Source organism: Macaca nemestrina, chromosome 17, assembly GCF_043159975.1.
Source record: "Macaca nemestrina isolate mMacNem1 chromosome 17, mMacNem.hap1, whole genome shotgun sequence".
NCBI classification, from domain to species: Eukaryota; Metazoa; Chordata; class Mammalia; order Primates; family Cercopithecidae; genus Macaca; species Macaca nemestrina.
This window is the reverse complement of record NC_092141.1, coordinates 64335911-64350634: the sequence shown is the minus strand read 5'-3', so window position 1 is coordinate 64350634 and position 14724 is coordinate 64335911. Positions and strand designations below refer to the sequence as shown.

Here is a 14724-nt window from a genome sequence, read left to right as displayed (position 1 = left end):
CACTTCTCTGTAAAATTTTGTCTCCCTTGTCTCAGTACGAAAAGTACTTACTGAGCACACACTATATGCCAGATAACGAGGATAAAACAGTTAATAAGATCCAGTCCCTGAGGTCAATATGCTCATAGACATAGAAATAAGAAACCGAAGAATCAGAAACAACCTTAAACATAAAGGAAAGGCTATAAGTGGTGATATTTGAAGGTAGAAGGGGAAAAAGAGAGCTATGAGGATAAGGGTAAGAGGAGAATTCCAGCGGGTATCTAATTCATAATCTTGATCACTCCACCATAAGGGTAGGAATTCACAAGTTCTCTACTTCATTTTTGCCATCCAAGACTGCAGAGCCATGTGGCTCTCAAGTCAAATGTAAGTTTTAGTGCAATAATTTCAGCACCTACCATTAATGAACCTATTTCAAGGCTGGGAGTGGGAGGAGGTTAAACTCAGCAGAAAACCCTCCAGAGGTTTATTTGTGGGTGAGAGATTTGGCTCCCCCTCACCAATCCCATAACAAAAACAGCCCGTTTTTCTCTGGAACCAGTATCCTGTTACTGAACTCTGTAGAATTGGTTCAGTCCAGTTGAAACATAGTCACTTTCGAGCCGTCTTTCCTCCTCTGTTTCCCACAATCATGTAGTAATACCTAGGTGAATGTAAGGCAGATACCCTCTCACTTAACTTTTTAATTAACCAGTCCTCGCATCATATACACTCATATCAAAATTAGGAAAAGGAAACATCCTACCACGTAAGAGTTGAAAACTTACATTCATACAAAAACCTGCGCACAGATGTTTAGAGCAGCTTTATTCATAATGGCAAAACTTGGAAGCAACTAAGATGTCCTTGAGTAGGCGAATGGATAAATAAACTGTGGTACAACTAGACAATAGAATGTTATTCAGTGCTAAAAAGCGATGAGCTATCAAGCCATGAAAAGACACAGAGGAAACTTAAATGTATATTACTAAGTGAAAGAAGCCACTCTGAAAAGGCTGCATACTGTATGACCCCAACTATATGACATTCTGTACAAGGCGAAACTATGGAGATAGTAAAAAGATCAGTGGCTGCTAGAAATTGAAGGAGAGGGATGAACAGGCAGAACACAGAGGATTTTTAAGGCTGTGAAAATACTCTGGATAATACCATAAGAATGGATACATGTCATTATACATTTTCCAAACCTGTAGAATGTACAACACTTAAGAGTAAACCGTAATACTAAAAAGTCTTTAATTAATTTATTTTTTTTTTTGAGTTAGTCTCACTCTGTTGTCCAGGCTGGAGTGCAGTGGCGCCATCTTGGCTCACTGCAAGCTCCGCCTTCCGGTTCACGCCATTCTCCTGCCTCAGCTTCCCGAGTAGCTGGGGTTACAGGCGTCCACCACCAGGCCCAGCTAATTTTTTTGTATTTTCAGTAGAGACGGGGTTTCACTGTGTTAGCCAGGATGGTCTCCATCCCCTGACCTCGTGATCCGCCTGCATCGGCCTCCCAAAGTGCTGGGATTACAGGCGTCAGCCACTGAATACTTAGCTCAGATTTCACAGTATTTGAGACGCCTGACCACCAACTCACCATAACTCAGGGAATAAATTCTTTCTGCTAAAACCAGGCCGATATTCAAGACCTTTAAATATGACTTCCAGGAAGAGTCAATAACAATTGATAACCAGCACTTACTAGGTGCTAGACTCTGTTCTAAGCATCATTTATTCCTCACGACAACCCTATGAGGTAGGTACTGTTATCGTCCTCGTTTTACAGATAAGGAAACTGAGGCAGAGACTGGTTGAGTAATTTGCCTAAGATCACACAGCTTATAACAGGAAGTGCTGAAATGTGTAAACCACACAGAATGGCTCAGAGTCTGGTGCTCACCACGACATAATACCATGCTAGTGAGAACCTTATGACTCTACTTTCCTTCTAGCAAGAGAAGGGATAAACTACGTGCATGCTCATTCCAGTCGGTCTGACATTAGCAGAGACATCAGTATCTCCTTCTTCCCAAACCAAACGAGGGAAGCCATTTTGTGGAAGGACTTAGTATACCAGAATCTGATTCTCAGAAAAAAAAACAAAAACAAAACAAAACCAAAAACTAGGAATCTAGTGACAAAACAAACCTCATTCAAGTTCAAGAAAAACGGTTATCTAACAGAAATATAGAATGTGAATTTTAAACAACAGCGTACTTGAAACTAAACAATAAATCTATTGGGGGAAAATTAGCATATGATCATCAGAATAAGATAATGTAATGAAAAACTTTATCCTGAAATAAGGAGACAGCAATACTGCATAAAGCTTAATTCGATTCATTTTGAATACCTAAAATACGTATGCACATCATGTAATGTTCTACTACCTAGTAGATTATTAAGAAATGATCAATTATATACATCCAAATACCACTTTTTTGCCATGAATAAAATAATCCATCTCAGGGAAAAAATGTATAGACTGAAGTGGTCCAGAGAATTTGTTAAATCTATCCTCCACTTCCAGAAAGAACTAGAGCATACCTACATTTTAAAAATAAGTATTAGTTTAGAGGAAAATCTATGATTAAAATAACTTAAGGGACCTACTCACATGAGTAAATAGGTGACAACGTTTCAAGAGGGAGTTAAGCATCATGCATTCCAGTCCTGCTTTGATACGGAAATGCTTTGTGGTCACTTAGCTTCAGAGACAACTCATCTCCGAAATGGTCCTAATAATATGTGTTTAACTTATTTCACAAAAGATAATTTGTATTTGTAAAGTATCTAGAGATAAATAGATTATGTTAATAATACTTTGAAATCTCATAATAACTCATCTAAGAAACTCAAGCTTTATAAACCATTAAACTGACAATGTTCTCTGTTTTTCTTGTTTTATTTCTGGGAAAAATGAGCAAAAGATTAAAAATTTGACCAGGTCACAACAAAATCAGTAAAAAGTCTCTAAATAGGAACTGTATCTAGGTTATTATGCACTGTTTTAAACCTAAGCTGATGGTCCAGTTATAGCTTTGTATTTATTATTTATTTTTAAATATTTTTGATTTAGAAAATCCATGCAGTCCACTAAATGTTATATACGTTTTAGTGACAATAATGTTGGATGTTTTCCAAAGTATTCAGTATCCACAACATTGAAAAATATCATTCAGAAAAAAATTACTGTTTCAAAACTAAACCCATAATTAGTTAACCAATCAATTTGTATCATTATGGGTGATAGAGACTTTACCCTGTCTGATATGTCCACTTTATTATAATAATTTAAACAATTAACATTTAAAAATGTTTGTGCCTTTCAAACTGTCTTACAGTCATTCATGATTGGAACTGCTCAACATTCATTTGAGACTGTTCGATACTATTATTTTCATTTGCCCAGTAGGGAAATGATCCAACCCTGGATAACTTTCCAGGGCATCAAGGCAAGAGAATAAAGAGTACTTCCCTGTGATAACTTATCTTCTCTCTAGGGTACCATAAGTACTGGTTTTCTAGGTAATGATGAAAATACCTCCCTCCTTATATATTTTACTCCTTGCTAATCAATATGATGCTCACTTCTCAAAATAATTCCTAATGTCTTAAATACATACATTTAAACTAAAAGACAGTAAACACTATTTAGGGGTAGGGAAGTGAACAATTTGGAGACTCTTAGTTGAATTGATATCCTACTCCTGCCTGGACTGAACCAAGAAATCTCAATCAAAATAATTCTCCACCACGATGACATATTCATGAATTATATTGAAATTAATAATAAGCAAGACTGCAGGATTTCTGTTACTTCAGTTCTCAATTCAAGAAATGGTAGATTTCTTTTAAAATCTCCCACTACCAAAAGATCAATAGATGCTGAGATTCTCTGGTGTCAGGAAGAAAGAAAACACACACCCAGACACCCAGTGCAGTGGCTTACACCTGTAATGCTGGCTACAGGAGGCTGAGCTGGGTGAGGCTGAGGATCCGAGGCTGAGGATCACTGGAGGCCAGGAGTTCAAGACCAGCCTGGGAAACATAGCGAGACCACATCTCTTAAAAAAAGGAAAAAAGAAAAATAAAAGAAACAAAGAAAGGAAGAAAGGAGGCACTCAACGAAGTGGGAATACTAGAAATACTCTATGAGCATTAACAGGACAAAAGTAGGAGACATTTCTCATTGGAATTATTAATTCTTTGTTATATGTGACGGGGAGACTCTAGATTCTATTAATAGTCCAGTGGTCAAAAAGATGCATATTTAGTCATATTTAATTTTGGCCTTTGAGGCTATGATTTAGTTTTACTTCACCTGGCACCATTTTTATATATAAAAAATATCCTTGGGGCACCTTTCCACCTACAGACTGGACGCTGTTAAAAATCACCCAATTGTGAAAAACAACAATTAGGATGCAAGTAAATTTTATTACAGACTGGCATAGTCAAGACTGAAATGACCCAGTGAATCCTATAAAAGGCCAAGGGAGCTAACGTGTGTGGAAGGTGAACTCTGGCTTTGCTCCTCTCTTTGGCAAGGGGTTGCCCGTCTGTGCTGCCGCCATGTCTTTTCGACTTTCTGGTGGATCCAGGCGGATCTGCTCGCGAACTGGGTCTGGTAGGCTGTCCGGTGGAGGAACAGGCTTTGTGGCTGGAAATGTGTGTGTTGGGTCGGGAGCAGGAAGCAGCTTTTCTTGTACTCTTGGGGGCATCTCTTCTGGAGGAAGCTTCTGCAGTAGTGGTGGAGGGTTGGGAAGTGGTGCCTGTACTGGTTTTCTTGGCAATGAGCACAGCCTCCTCTCTGGGAATGAAAAGGTGACCATGCAGAATCTCAATGACCGCCTGGCATCCTACCTGGACCATGTGCGTGCTCTGGAGGAGGCCAACGCAGACCTGGAGCAGAAGATCAAGGGCTGGTATGAGAAATGTGAGCCTGGCTCTTTCCGGGGACACAATCATGACTATAGCAGATACTTCTCAGTCATTGAAGATCTTAAAAGGCAGGTAAGAAATAGGGATTTGCATACTTTTACTACAGACTTTGTGTCTGGATAATTTAAAGAAGAGAAAATATAAAATGTGTTTAACAAATTTATGTGATACAGGATTTGTTCACTCGGTATTTCCAGTGCTAAGTGCAGTACCTGGCAATAAAATCTTGTAGAATTAAATAATGAAAAAGAAATCATTTCAAAACAGATATATTCACTTTGTTTTTCTACAAATATATCACTTTGTTTTTCTACAAATATATCTTAGCTCATACCATTTTTATCAAAAGTAATAAAAGTACCTATGTGGCACTTAAGTTTCATCATACAAACTTTTATCAAAAGTAATAAAAGTACCTATGTGGCACTTAAGCTCTGGATGCTTATTATCTGAAGAAAATCCAGATTTCTTTAACATAGAAAAAAGATACTAAAACAGATGTTTGACAGATTAAGAAGATATAAAATCACACTGAAATCTGGAGCCTCCTTTGACTTTTGGTAATCAACATTTTTCATAATCTTCCCTATTTAGATTATTTCTGCAACCACCTGCAACGCCAGCATTGTTCTACAAAATGACAATGCCAGACTGACCGCAGATGACTTCAGGCTGAAGTAGGTGAAAACAAACTAATTAATTATATGAATAAAAGTTAAAATATTACAGTTGGATTAAGGAATATATATTTTGCTTTGAAAACCAAAATGTTTTTCTAAAGCCAGACTAGATAAATAAAGATATTGAATTAAATACACCCTTATAAAAAGAGCTATCATGGTTGGATACAGTAGCTCATGCCTGTAACCCCAGCACCTTGGGAGGCCAAGACAGGCGGATCACTTGAGGTCAGGAGTTCAAGACCAGCCTGGCCAACATGGGAAGACCCCGTCTCTACTAAAAGTATACACACAAAAACATAGTCAGGCATGGTGGCGCACTCCTGTAATCCCAGCTACTCGGGAGGCTGAGACATGAGAATCCACTTGAACCTGGAAGGCGGAGGTTGAGTGAGCTGAGATGGGGCCACTGCACTTCAGCCTGGGTGACAGAGTGAGACTATCTCAAAAGCAAACAACAACAAAAAAGAGCTATTACATTTTTTTAAATCTAAAATCTAGCAATATTGTATTTAATTGTTAAGCGCATTGGATGACAAAAATCAACTCTGAAGAAATAACATCCCCAAAATACAATTCATGAATTGTTAGGTATCTCAAACCATTTTAGCAGTTTGCCATTGCAAGAAGCTTCAGAAGCATGTAGAGAACATCATGTCTTTCAGCATATGAAATGCCTTTAAAAGTTGTGCTTTGCACCTGCCTATGATGACAACTCCCAGGTGCCTTACTAATCTTTCAGGTATGAAAATGAGCTGGCTCTGCACCACAGTGTTGAGGCTGACACCAGTGGTCTTCGCAGAGTGTTGGATGAGCTGACCCTCTGTACAACCGACCTGGAGATACAATGTGAGACCCTCAGTGAGGAATTGACCTACCTCAAAAAAAATCACGAGGAGGTAAGGAAGCCTGCAGAGTGGCTTCATATAGTGTCTAATTTCCTTCTTCAAGTCCACTGTTCATTTCATAGCAGGGCATGAACATCAATCAAAATCCTCCACTGAGGATGAATACCAATCCCTTTTCTAGGAGATGGAAGTCTTGCAGTGTACAGCTGGGGGGAATGTGAACGTGGAGATGAATGCAACCCCAGGAGTGGACCTAACTCTCCTGTTAAACAACATGAGGGCTGAGTATGAGGCCTTGGCTGAGCAGAACTGCAAAGATGCTGAAGCCTGGTTCAACGAGAGGGTAGGTCTATGGCAAATTACAAAGGGCTTGCTCAGGAGACAATCAGGCCGGTCACTAACCCTTTCGACAACTACACTTCAGAGTGCAACGCTGCAACAACAGATTTCCAATGATGAGGGAGCAGCCACAGCAGCCAGAAATGAGCTGACCGAAGTGAAACGCAACCTGCAAACCCTGGAAATAGAACTTCAGTCCCTCATGGCTGTGGTATGTAGGAATCACCATTGAATTGAATCTATGTGTGAATATGTATAAGTCAATACAGATATAAAAATGTATATAACACCAAGTACGTATAACCATTTACATATGACTAAAAGTATAAAATATATTAAATATCAAGAATTCTGTCCCTAAATTCACCAATTCCAAAACTTGAAAAATGCCTTTTTACAATAGAGGAATTTTTTTAAAATCTTGCAAATGTTGATTTTCAATTAAAAATATTCAGACCTTATACAAATAATTATTTCTACCTTGAGAATATTTAAAATATGATCATGCTGGTCAAGCACAGTGGCTCATGCCTGTAATCCCAGCACTTTGGGAGGCCAAGGCAGGTGGCTCACTTGAGGTCAGGAGTTCAAGACCAGCCTGGCCAACATGGTGAAACCCCATCTCTACTAAAAATATTAAAATTAGCTGGGTGTGGTGGTGGGCACCTGTAATCCCACATACTCAGGAGGCTGAGGCAGGAGAATCACTTGAACCTAAGAAGAGAGGTTGCAGTGAGCCAAGATCGTGCCACTGCACTCAGCCTGGGTGACAGAGCAAGATACCATCTCAAAAAAGTAAATAAAATAATGTAAAATGTCCATGCCATTTCTCTTTTACACAATGAAGCTTTGCTTTGTTTGTCTTTCAGAAACATTCCTATGAATGCTCCTTGGCTGAGACTGAAGAAAATTACTGCAATCAACTCCAGCAAATTCAGGATCAGATCGGGGTGATGGAGGAACAACTGCAACAGATTCGAACAGAAACAGAAGGCCAGAAGCTGGAGTATGAACAGCTTCTTGATGTAAAAATCTTTTTAGAAAAAGAAATTGAAATTTATTGCAACTTACTAGATGGAGAAGAAAGGTAAATATTAACTTGCAGAAAAAAAAAAAAAAGTCTCCCATCAACTAGGTTTTCTCACAGTATAGGTATGCCAATATTGCATCCTAGAATTTCCTAGAGATCACATATATTTATCCTCAGGAATGTATATTATTGCAGCCAAGTGAAATTAAAAACATGCAGAAATTTGAAAATCAAATTTCTATGTATGTAAAAATATTTGTATGTATAATAATATAAAGGTCATTTAAGTATAGAATATTTAACAATTCCAGTACTCCAATTCAAGGGGAAACTTGCTTTCTGTGATTTAGTGTGTAAGCACATTTCTTATAAATAACTCACTCTCTTTTCTTATCACTTCACTAGTTACCCCACATGTACCTTGTATTAAAGGTGAGCGATGAAGACATAGGAAGAATTAATTGGAGAAGCACCATAGTTTCTTAGTCAATAGCAACAGCCCTGGAATTGCAGCCCTAGCTGTGAATCAAATACTGGGTGAATTACAAGCGCATTGTTTAACCTTTTCAAATGCAGTTTCCTCGTTGGTGAAATTGCGATAACGCCAAAACCATACTTGTAACAAGTCTTAACCATAATGTCTCCCTACGTAGCATACACAGAAAAGGTATTTGTGACAGTGGCATACACAGAAAAGGTATCTGGTAATCACTGCCTATTACTAAATGCTTGCCTATGGCCGCATAGTGAGGAGGTAACGTCTTGCACACTACAAGGCCCATCAGCCTTCTGCAGCCTATTCTCACAGGAACCCAACAGTGATTGCTCCCTCCTCAGAACAAAGCACTCATTATACCACTCACTTTTCACTTAATTTACAGCACTTTTCAAGTTATAGGTAATTTTTAGCATGTGTATAATTTTTTCCAACCGTAAAAACTGTGTTTTGGTCCTATATTTTCTGCAGCACCTAGCCCAGCAACACTTTCTTCACGGTAGGCACTCCAAACACATTCATTGGCCAGCTGATTGAAAAGTCAGAGTGAGAAACATTGCTAGATGAAAGAGGTGATATCTGGTCATGAGAAAATTTCTATTCATAAACATCCATTTCATCTCTTCTTTCACTATGTTGAAGTCATGAAAAGCTTACTAGTGTCCCTTAAGTATATGAGGAATTTGAATCTTGTTGAAACTAGAATTCCAAAATGCTTATTTCCAATTTAGAGGTATTTACAAGCTCACTAAGGAAAGAAAAAAATGCAATAATTTACTCTTCTCTTCACAGAAAAAGCAAATCCACATGTTACAAATCAAAAGGATGCAGGCCTGTGAATTCTGGAAATCAAGGCAAAGGTATAGATGGTTTTCTTACCTGGTGTAACTCCTTAAACTCCATCAATTGTGTTAACTAAGTTATTTATTTGTTAACTAAATAAAATTTGTTTTTAAGTTTACTTGTGGTGAATAAAGGCATGAGGGGTCATTATTATAGTTCTTAACATTTGTATTTTATATTCCTGTAGAACAACAGATGTGGTCAAATTATGAAATGACTGAGTGAGGAATTAATCCCACAACATATTTCTTACCCGGAATGTATTATCTTTCATAGTTTCAATACTTTGATAAAAGAGCTACTTATCTTAAACCACAAAAATAGGGCAAGCTGGTATTTAAAAGAAGACATTACTTGCAGCCAGCCTTTACTGCCTGATACTTAGATTGTTTTAATTCATGTTTAATTTATGTTTTCAAACACCCATTGCTCTAAAAACAGTGGCAAATATAAGAGAGATAGTCCTGGTTCTTGCTAAACACTGACTTCAAACACAGTATTATATATCAATTTACTGCAGACTTGCAAAAAACATTTTAAAAAAGCAAACATTTTTTAAAAGGTGCGGTGGCTCATGCCTGTAATCCCAGCATTTTGGGAGGCCAAGGCAGGTGGATCACTTGAGGTCAGGAGTTTGAGACCAGCCTTGTCAACAGGGTGAAACTGCATCTCTACTAAAAATACAAAAATTAGCCAGGCGTGGTGGCAGGCGCCTGTAATCCCAGCCACTTGGGAGGCTGAGGCAGCAGAATCGCTTGAACCTGGGAGGGAGAGGCTGCAGTGAGCCAAGATCATGTCACTGCACTCCAGCCTGGGTGACAGAGTGAGACTCCTCAAAAAACAAACAAACAAACAAAAGCATACCTGTTATGGCTAAATATTTTTCAACCTGTTAAAAAATGACCACTAACGTTTTATTTATTTTATTTCAGACTCAGCAAAAGAAACTATTGTCAAAACAGTGGTTGAGGAACTGGATCAAATAGGCAGTGTCCTTTCACTGAGAGTTCACTCAGTTGAAGAAAAGTCCTCTAAAATAAGCAACATTACAGTAGAGCAACGAGTACCTTCTAAAGCACCATAAGGAGGAAAACTTATTAAAAAAAAAAAAAAGGGAGAGAAAGACAGAAAGAAAGCCTGCCTTTGCAAAAACCCTACTGATTAAATAACCTAAGGGAATTATTCATTTCTGTTCTTAAAGATAAAAGGGCTAGAATTTGTTCTCCTTCTCTTCCTTTTCTCACGTTCTATGCATGTAATCCTTTTCCAGAGAAGAAAAATCCTGCTCTGTCCCTAATTTTTGTTTTATTTTGGGGGTCTTTTTTGACATTTCATTAAAAATTCTTCTGTTGCAAGTTATTTTTAAATATCTGGTTCTTATTAATTTCTAAAGTTGATCCCAATGTGACAATACTAAGGACCTGCTAATAAAATAATGTGTTTCATTTCATAGTCACAGTTACCTCAATTAATAACAGAATAAGGTGTCAAGAGCACTAGCACTAATGTCTGGTCCCAAATCTGTCCCTGGTTAACCATGTGAATAACTTGATCTTTTTGGGTTTGAGCGTCTATGAACATAAAATAAGGAGATAATACCCACTGATCACTAGGACTTGTTTACCCTTACAATACCTCGCCTGGGTGATCAGCAAGTGTTTGTTGTAAAATCTGAACCTGGAAAGCTATTTTTCCATTTTCCAGCACATGCATCTCTCTGCCCCTACCATGGTGATGACTAAGCAAATTTAGAACTCAAGCCTGGGGTGGTTCTAAATCTTGCTCATATCCTCCTGCACACGAAATTCTGCCTGACATCCTTACTAAATTGTTTTGGAAAGTGCCGCTGGGATTGGAAAGCAGCAAAGTTCTAGGCTAAAGAGGTGTTTTTTAGCTGGGGTGGAATGAGGCAGTGACCTCTGTAACCACCTAGATTTCCAACTTGCATGGCAGAGCATCATTGAAGGGTTTTAATCAACTGGCATACAGACAATGTGGGATTCAAAATGGCCCATGAAGACTGAACTGCACCATTTCAGGGTGCTAAACCCTGTGAGGTTGCATTCTACAAGTCTCAGATATAAGCTTGGTCACCATTATTTCCTGCTTCCACATAAGGTAGTTGACCTTAGCCTAATGATGCTTTCTGGAGAGGTAGATACAGCTGAAAGTTACCTTTGTCAGGGTCTTCTTGTGATGAATGGTGCCAACCATGATGACAAAGGCTATATTTCAATGGTATGGAGTTAGATTAAGTCTGTTTAGAAGCACTTTCAATTGCAGAACTATAGTGACAATATCTTAAATTTACTGAGTGTGTTTTAACTCACTTTACATGCATTAACCAATTTAATTTTCATAAATGCTTATGAGGTAGGTGTTTTATCATCTTTATATTATATATGAGGACAGCAGAGTCTCAGAGATTAAGGAATTTCTCCAGGGCTACACAGCTGACGTGTACCGGGGCTTAGATGCAAATCCAGATCTCCTTCTCTGCCATGGTGATTTGAGTTCCATTGATCAGAACAAAAATAAGCATAGGAATTCACTGTTTTCACACTAAGATTCCACTGCCACCCAAGAGGGACCACAATCAGGCAGACTTTTATGTGCATGACTATCAATGATACAATGAAAGCCAGGAGTATGGCTTTCAGTGCAGTGGCCTGCTTGTAACATGAAACAAGCATGCTTGTAACCTGACTACAAATCCCTCAAGTATCTATGCCTACAGTATGCCTGCTGCATTCTACAGTGTATAGCACGCCTACAGTATTCCTACAGTATGCTGAAAGATGCCTACAGTATGCCTGCAGTATATCTACATTATGCCTACAGATACCTACAGCATCCCTACAGAAAGCCTACAGCATGCCTGCAGTATGTGTACAGTCTTTTCCTATCTGCTAGTTACCCACCTCCAGCTCCTCTCCCAGCACCTCCCTTCTCTGTCCCCATATTTATTAAGTCCTGGTTACTAGATGCCCCCTCCCTTCTGCTACAGTTTCCGTCACTATGCTTCATTACTCTCTCATTCTGACTGGTAAGGTCACTCAGAGGCTCTATCCCCCAGGAATTAAAGGAGTAAAATCACATTATCAGCTCTCTCAAGACACTTGCTTAACTCACCATTTTACAAACACAGTGTTGACTCTCTTTCTCTTGTGCTGCCAGTAATATTCGCTCTTTCTTATTCCCAACAGAGGTCCTATTCTTTCCAAGAACAACCGGGCTAACTTCCATTTTTCTATATCCACTCTTTCTACTTAAATAGATTTGCCTATCTACATAAGACTGATTTGCACCTAATACAAGCATAACTCATGACTCCAAAATACATGCTGTTGATGAATCAACCATACTTCTTGAAATGAAGGCTGGAAAGTTTGAGTACTTAGCTTTGTTTCCAAAAAGATAGTATTAGCAAAAAAAAATGTAAAAGGTGAAAAGCTGTCACCAACACTTGACAAGTCCCAAAAATTTTATGGGACATCCTTATTTGTGAGCTACCAATTGTGAAACTAAAGATAAAAAGAAACCCACATGTAGAAAAATCATAATAAAACCACAAAATCACAAACAAAAGATCTTAAAAATCAGCCATAAGGGAAAATAATGATTACTTTCAAATGAGTGACAGTGAGAATGCACAGTGACTTCTCAACAGGAACAGTGGAAGGCAGGAGACAATAGAACAATATCTTCAATATGTTGACAGAAATTTCAAATTGTCATTAAATTTCTAAAAAGTGCTCAGCCCCATATTAACCAGAAAAAATACAAATTAAAACCACATGAAATACTATCACACACCCACCAGATTGGCAGCACTTTTAAAATATTTGCCACAATGTTATGCATTCTATTCTGGAATGGTTTACAATCTGAAACTATTATGAATACTACTACTATAAATATCCCTTACATGTTACCTAGTACATGACTGCATGCGTTTCTCTAGGACACAACCTAACAATATGCTATCTACAAGAAATTCACTTCAAACATAGTGACACAGGTAGGCTGAAAGTAAAAGGATAGAAAAAGCTATATTATGCAAACATTAATAAAAAAATCAGGAGTGACCGAATTAATTTCAAAGTGGACTTTAAAGCAAAGAATGTTACTAGAGATAAAAAGTGATATTATATAATAATAAAGAGGTCCTTAAAAAGATACAGCAACTCTAAATACGCTAAACCACTAAGCTTTCAAATACATGAGGCAAAAACTAATGGAGTAGAAAGAAGAAAGAGGCAAATCCAAAATTACAGTTGGGAAATTCAATGCCCAATTCTCAGCAATTGATAGAACTACTAGGCAGAAAATTAATGATGATGAATAGAGGAACTGAACACCACCACCAAACCACAGAATTTAATTGACATTTATAGAACACTGCACTCAATAAGAGCAGAAAACACATTTTTCTCATACACCAATGGAACATAGACCATGTCTTAGGTCATATAATAAACCTTTAAAAATTTATAAGAATTGAAATTATACAGAATATGTTCTCTGATCATAATGGAATCAAATCAGAAATTAATAACACAAAGTGAAAAGAAAAATCTCTCAACACTCAGAAATTAAATGACATACTTCTAAATGATCCATGGATCTACGTATTTAAAAGAGTCATAAAACAGAAATGACATTAGCAAGATGGTGGAATAGGAGATCCCCTGCTCATATGTCCCAAAGCAACAATAATTTTGTAAGAGTCATCAACAGACAAAAGTACCTTTATAGGAGCCTTGGGATTCAGGTAGGAGTTTATAAAGCCCTGGTAGAGCCCAAGATCTAGGAGTATCATTTTTACAGGATAGACCCACACCCAGTTGGTACTTACTGATCATGGTCCCATCTCCAGGCCTAGAAACTGCCCCATATCCTTGCAAGCTTGGCTACAACCCCATTTTGTGTTGGTCCTGCTGCCAAAACCATTTGTCAAAGAGAAGTCATGCACACTAGTACATCAGAAGACAGGCCCACCAACCTCTGTCTCAGCTATACATCCTAAAAATATCCTCTAACTCATCCCCTGCCCCTGTCAGCTATAGCATGAGATGAGTCCTGCTTCCACAAGGACCCACAGGGAGACATGTCCATCTGAGTGTGCAGAGCAGGCTTGCCAATCTTGGTCCCACAACAGATCCCTAAATAGCTCTAAATCTCAACTCCAGCCCCTCTCAGCTGCAGACTAGGCACTTCTGCCTTGTCAGAGACCTGCTGGGAGAAACACCCTTCTGTGTCCTCAGGACAGGCTTGCCAATCTCAATTTTACAGCATCCCTAAAACAAACCTGAATCTGGGCCCTAGCCCTTCTCAGCTGTGGCCAGATAGAAGTTCTACCTGCCCAGGAATCCAGAGGGAGGCACTCTCATCTGAGATCCACAGGCAGCCCAGCTGACCTGGGTCCCACAGAAGATCCTGAAATGGCCCTGAAAAGCAGTCCCAGCTCCTCTCATCTGTGGCTTGAGAGCAGTGCTGCCCACATGAGACCTGGAGATAGACAAGCTCATCAGTGCTCCTATAATCTAACCCACTGAC

At 38.6% G+C, this 14724-nt stretch overlaps 1 protein-coding gene and 1 long non-coding RNA gene across 2 annotated transcripts in view; one reads left to right on the top strand and one right to left on the bottom strand.

Moving 5' to 3' along the window:
• The first annotated feature begins 4349 nt into the window (after positions 1-4349).
• Positions 4350-10503, top strand: LOC105472211 (keratin 26). The gene is made up of 8 exons (XM_071081968.1): positions 4350-5001; positions 5524-5606; positions 6352-6508; positions 6639-6800; positions 6882-7007; positions 7666-7883; positions 9115-9182; positions 10098-10503. Exons 1-8 carry the CDS (start codon positions 4561-4563, stop codon positions 10247-10249), a joined length of 1407 nt encoding a protein of 468 aa, XP_070938069.1. The 5' UTR covers positions 4350-4560; the 3' UTR covers positions 10250-10503.
• Positions 4814-14724, bottom strand: part of LOC139359368 (uncharacterized) — an 83790-nt gene continuing 73879 nt past the window's right edge. The window contains exon 3 of the long non-coding RNA XR_011615284.1: positions 4814-4890. This is a non-coding gene — a long non-coding RNA (uncharacterized lncRNA). The remainder of the gene's footprint in view (positions 4891-14724) is intronic.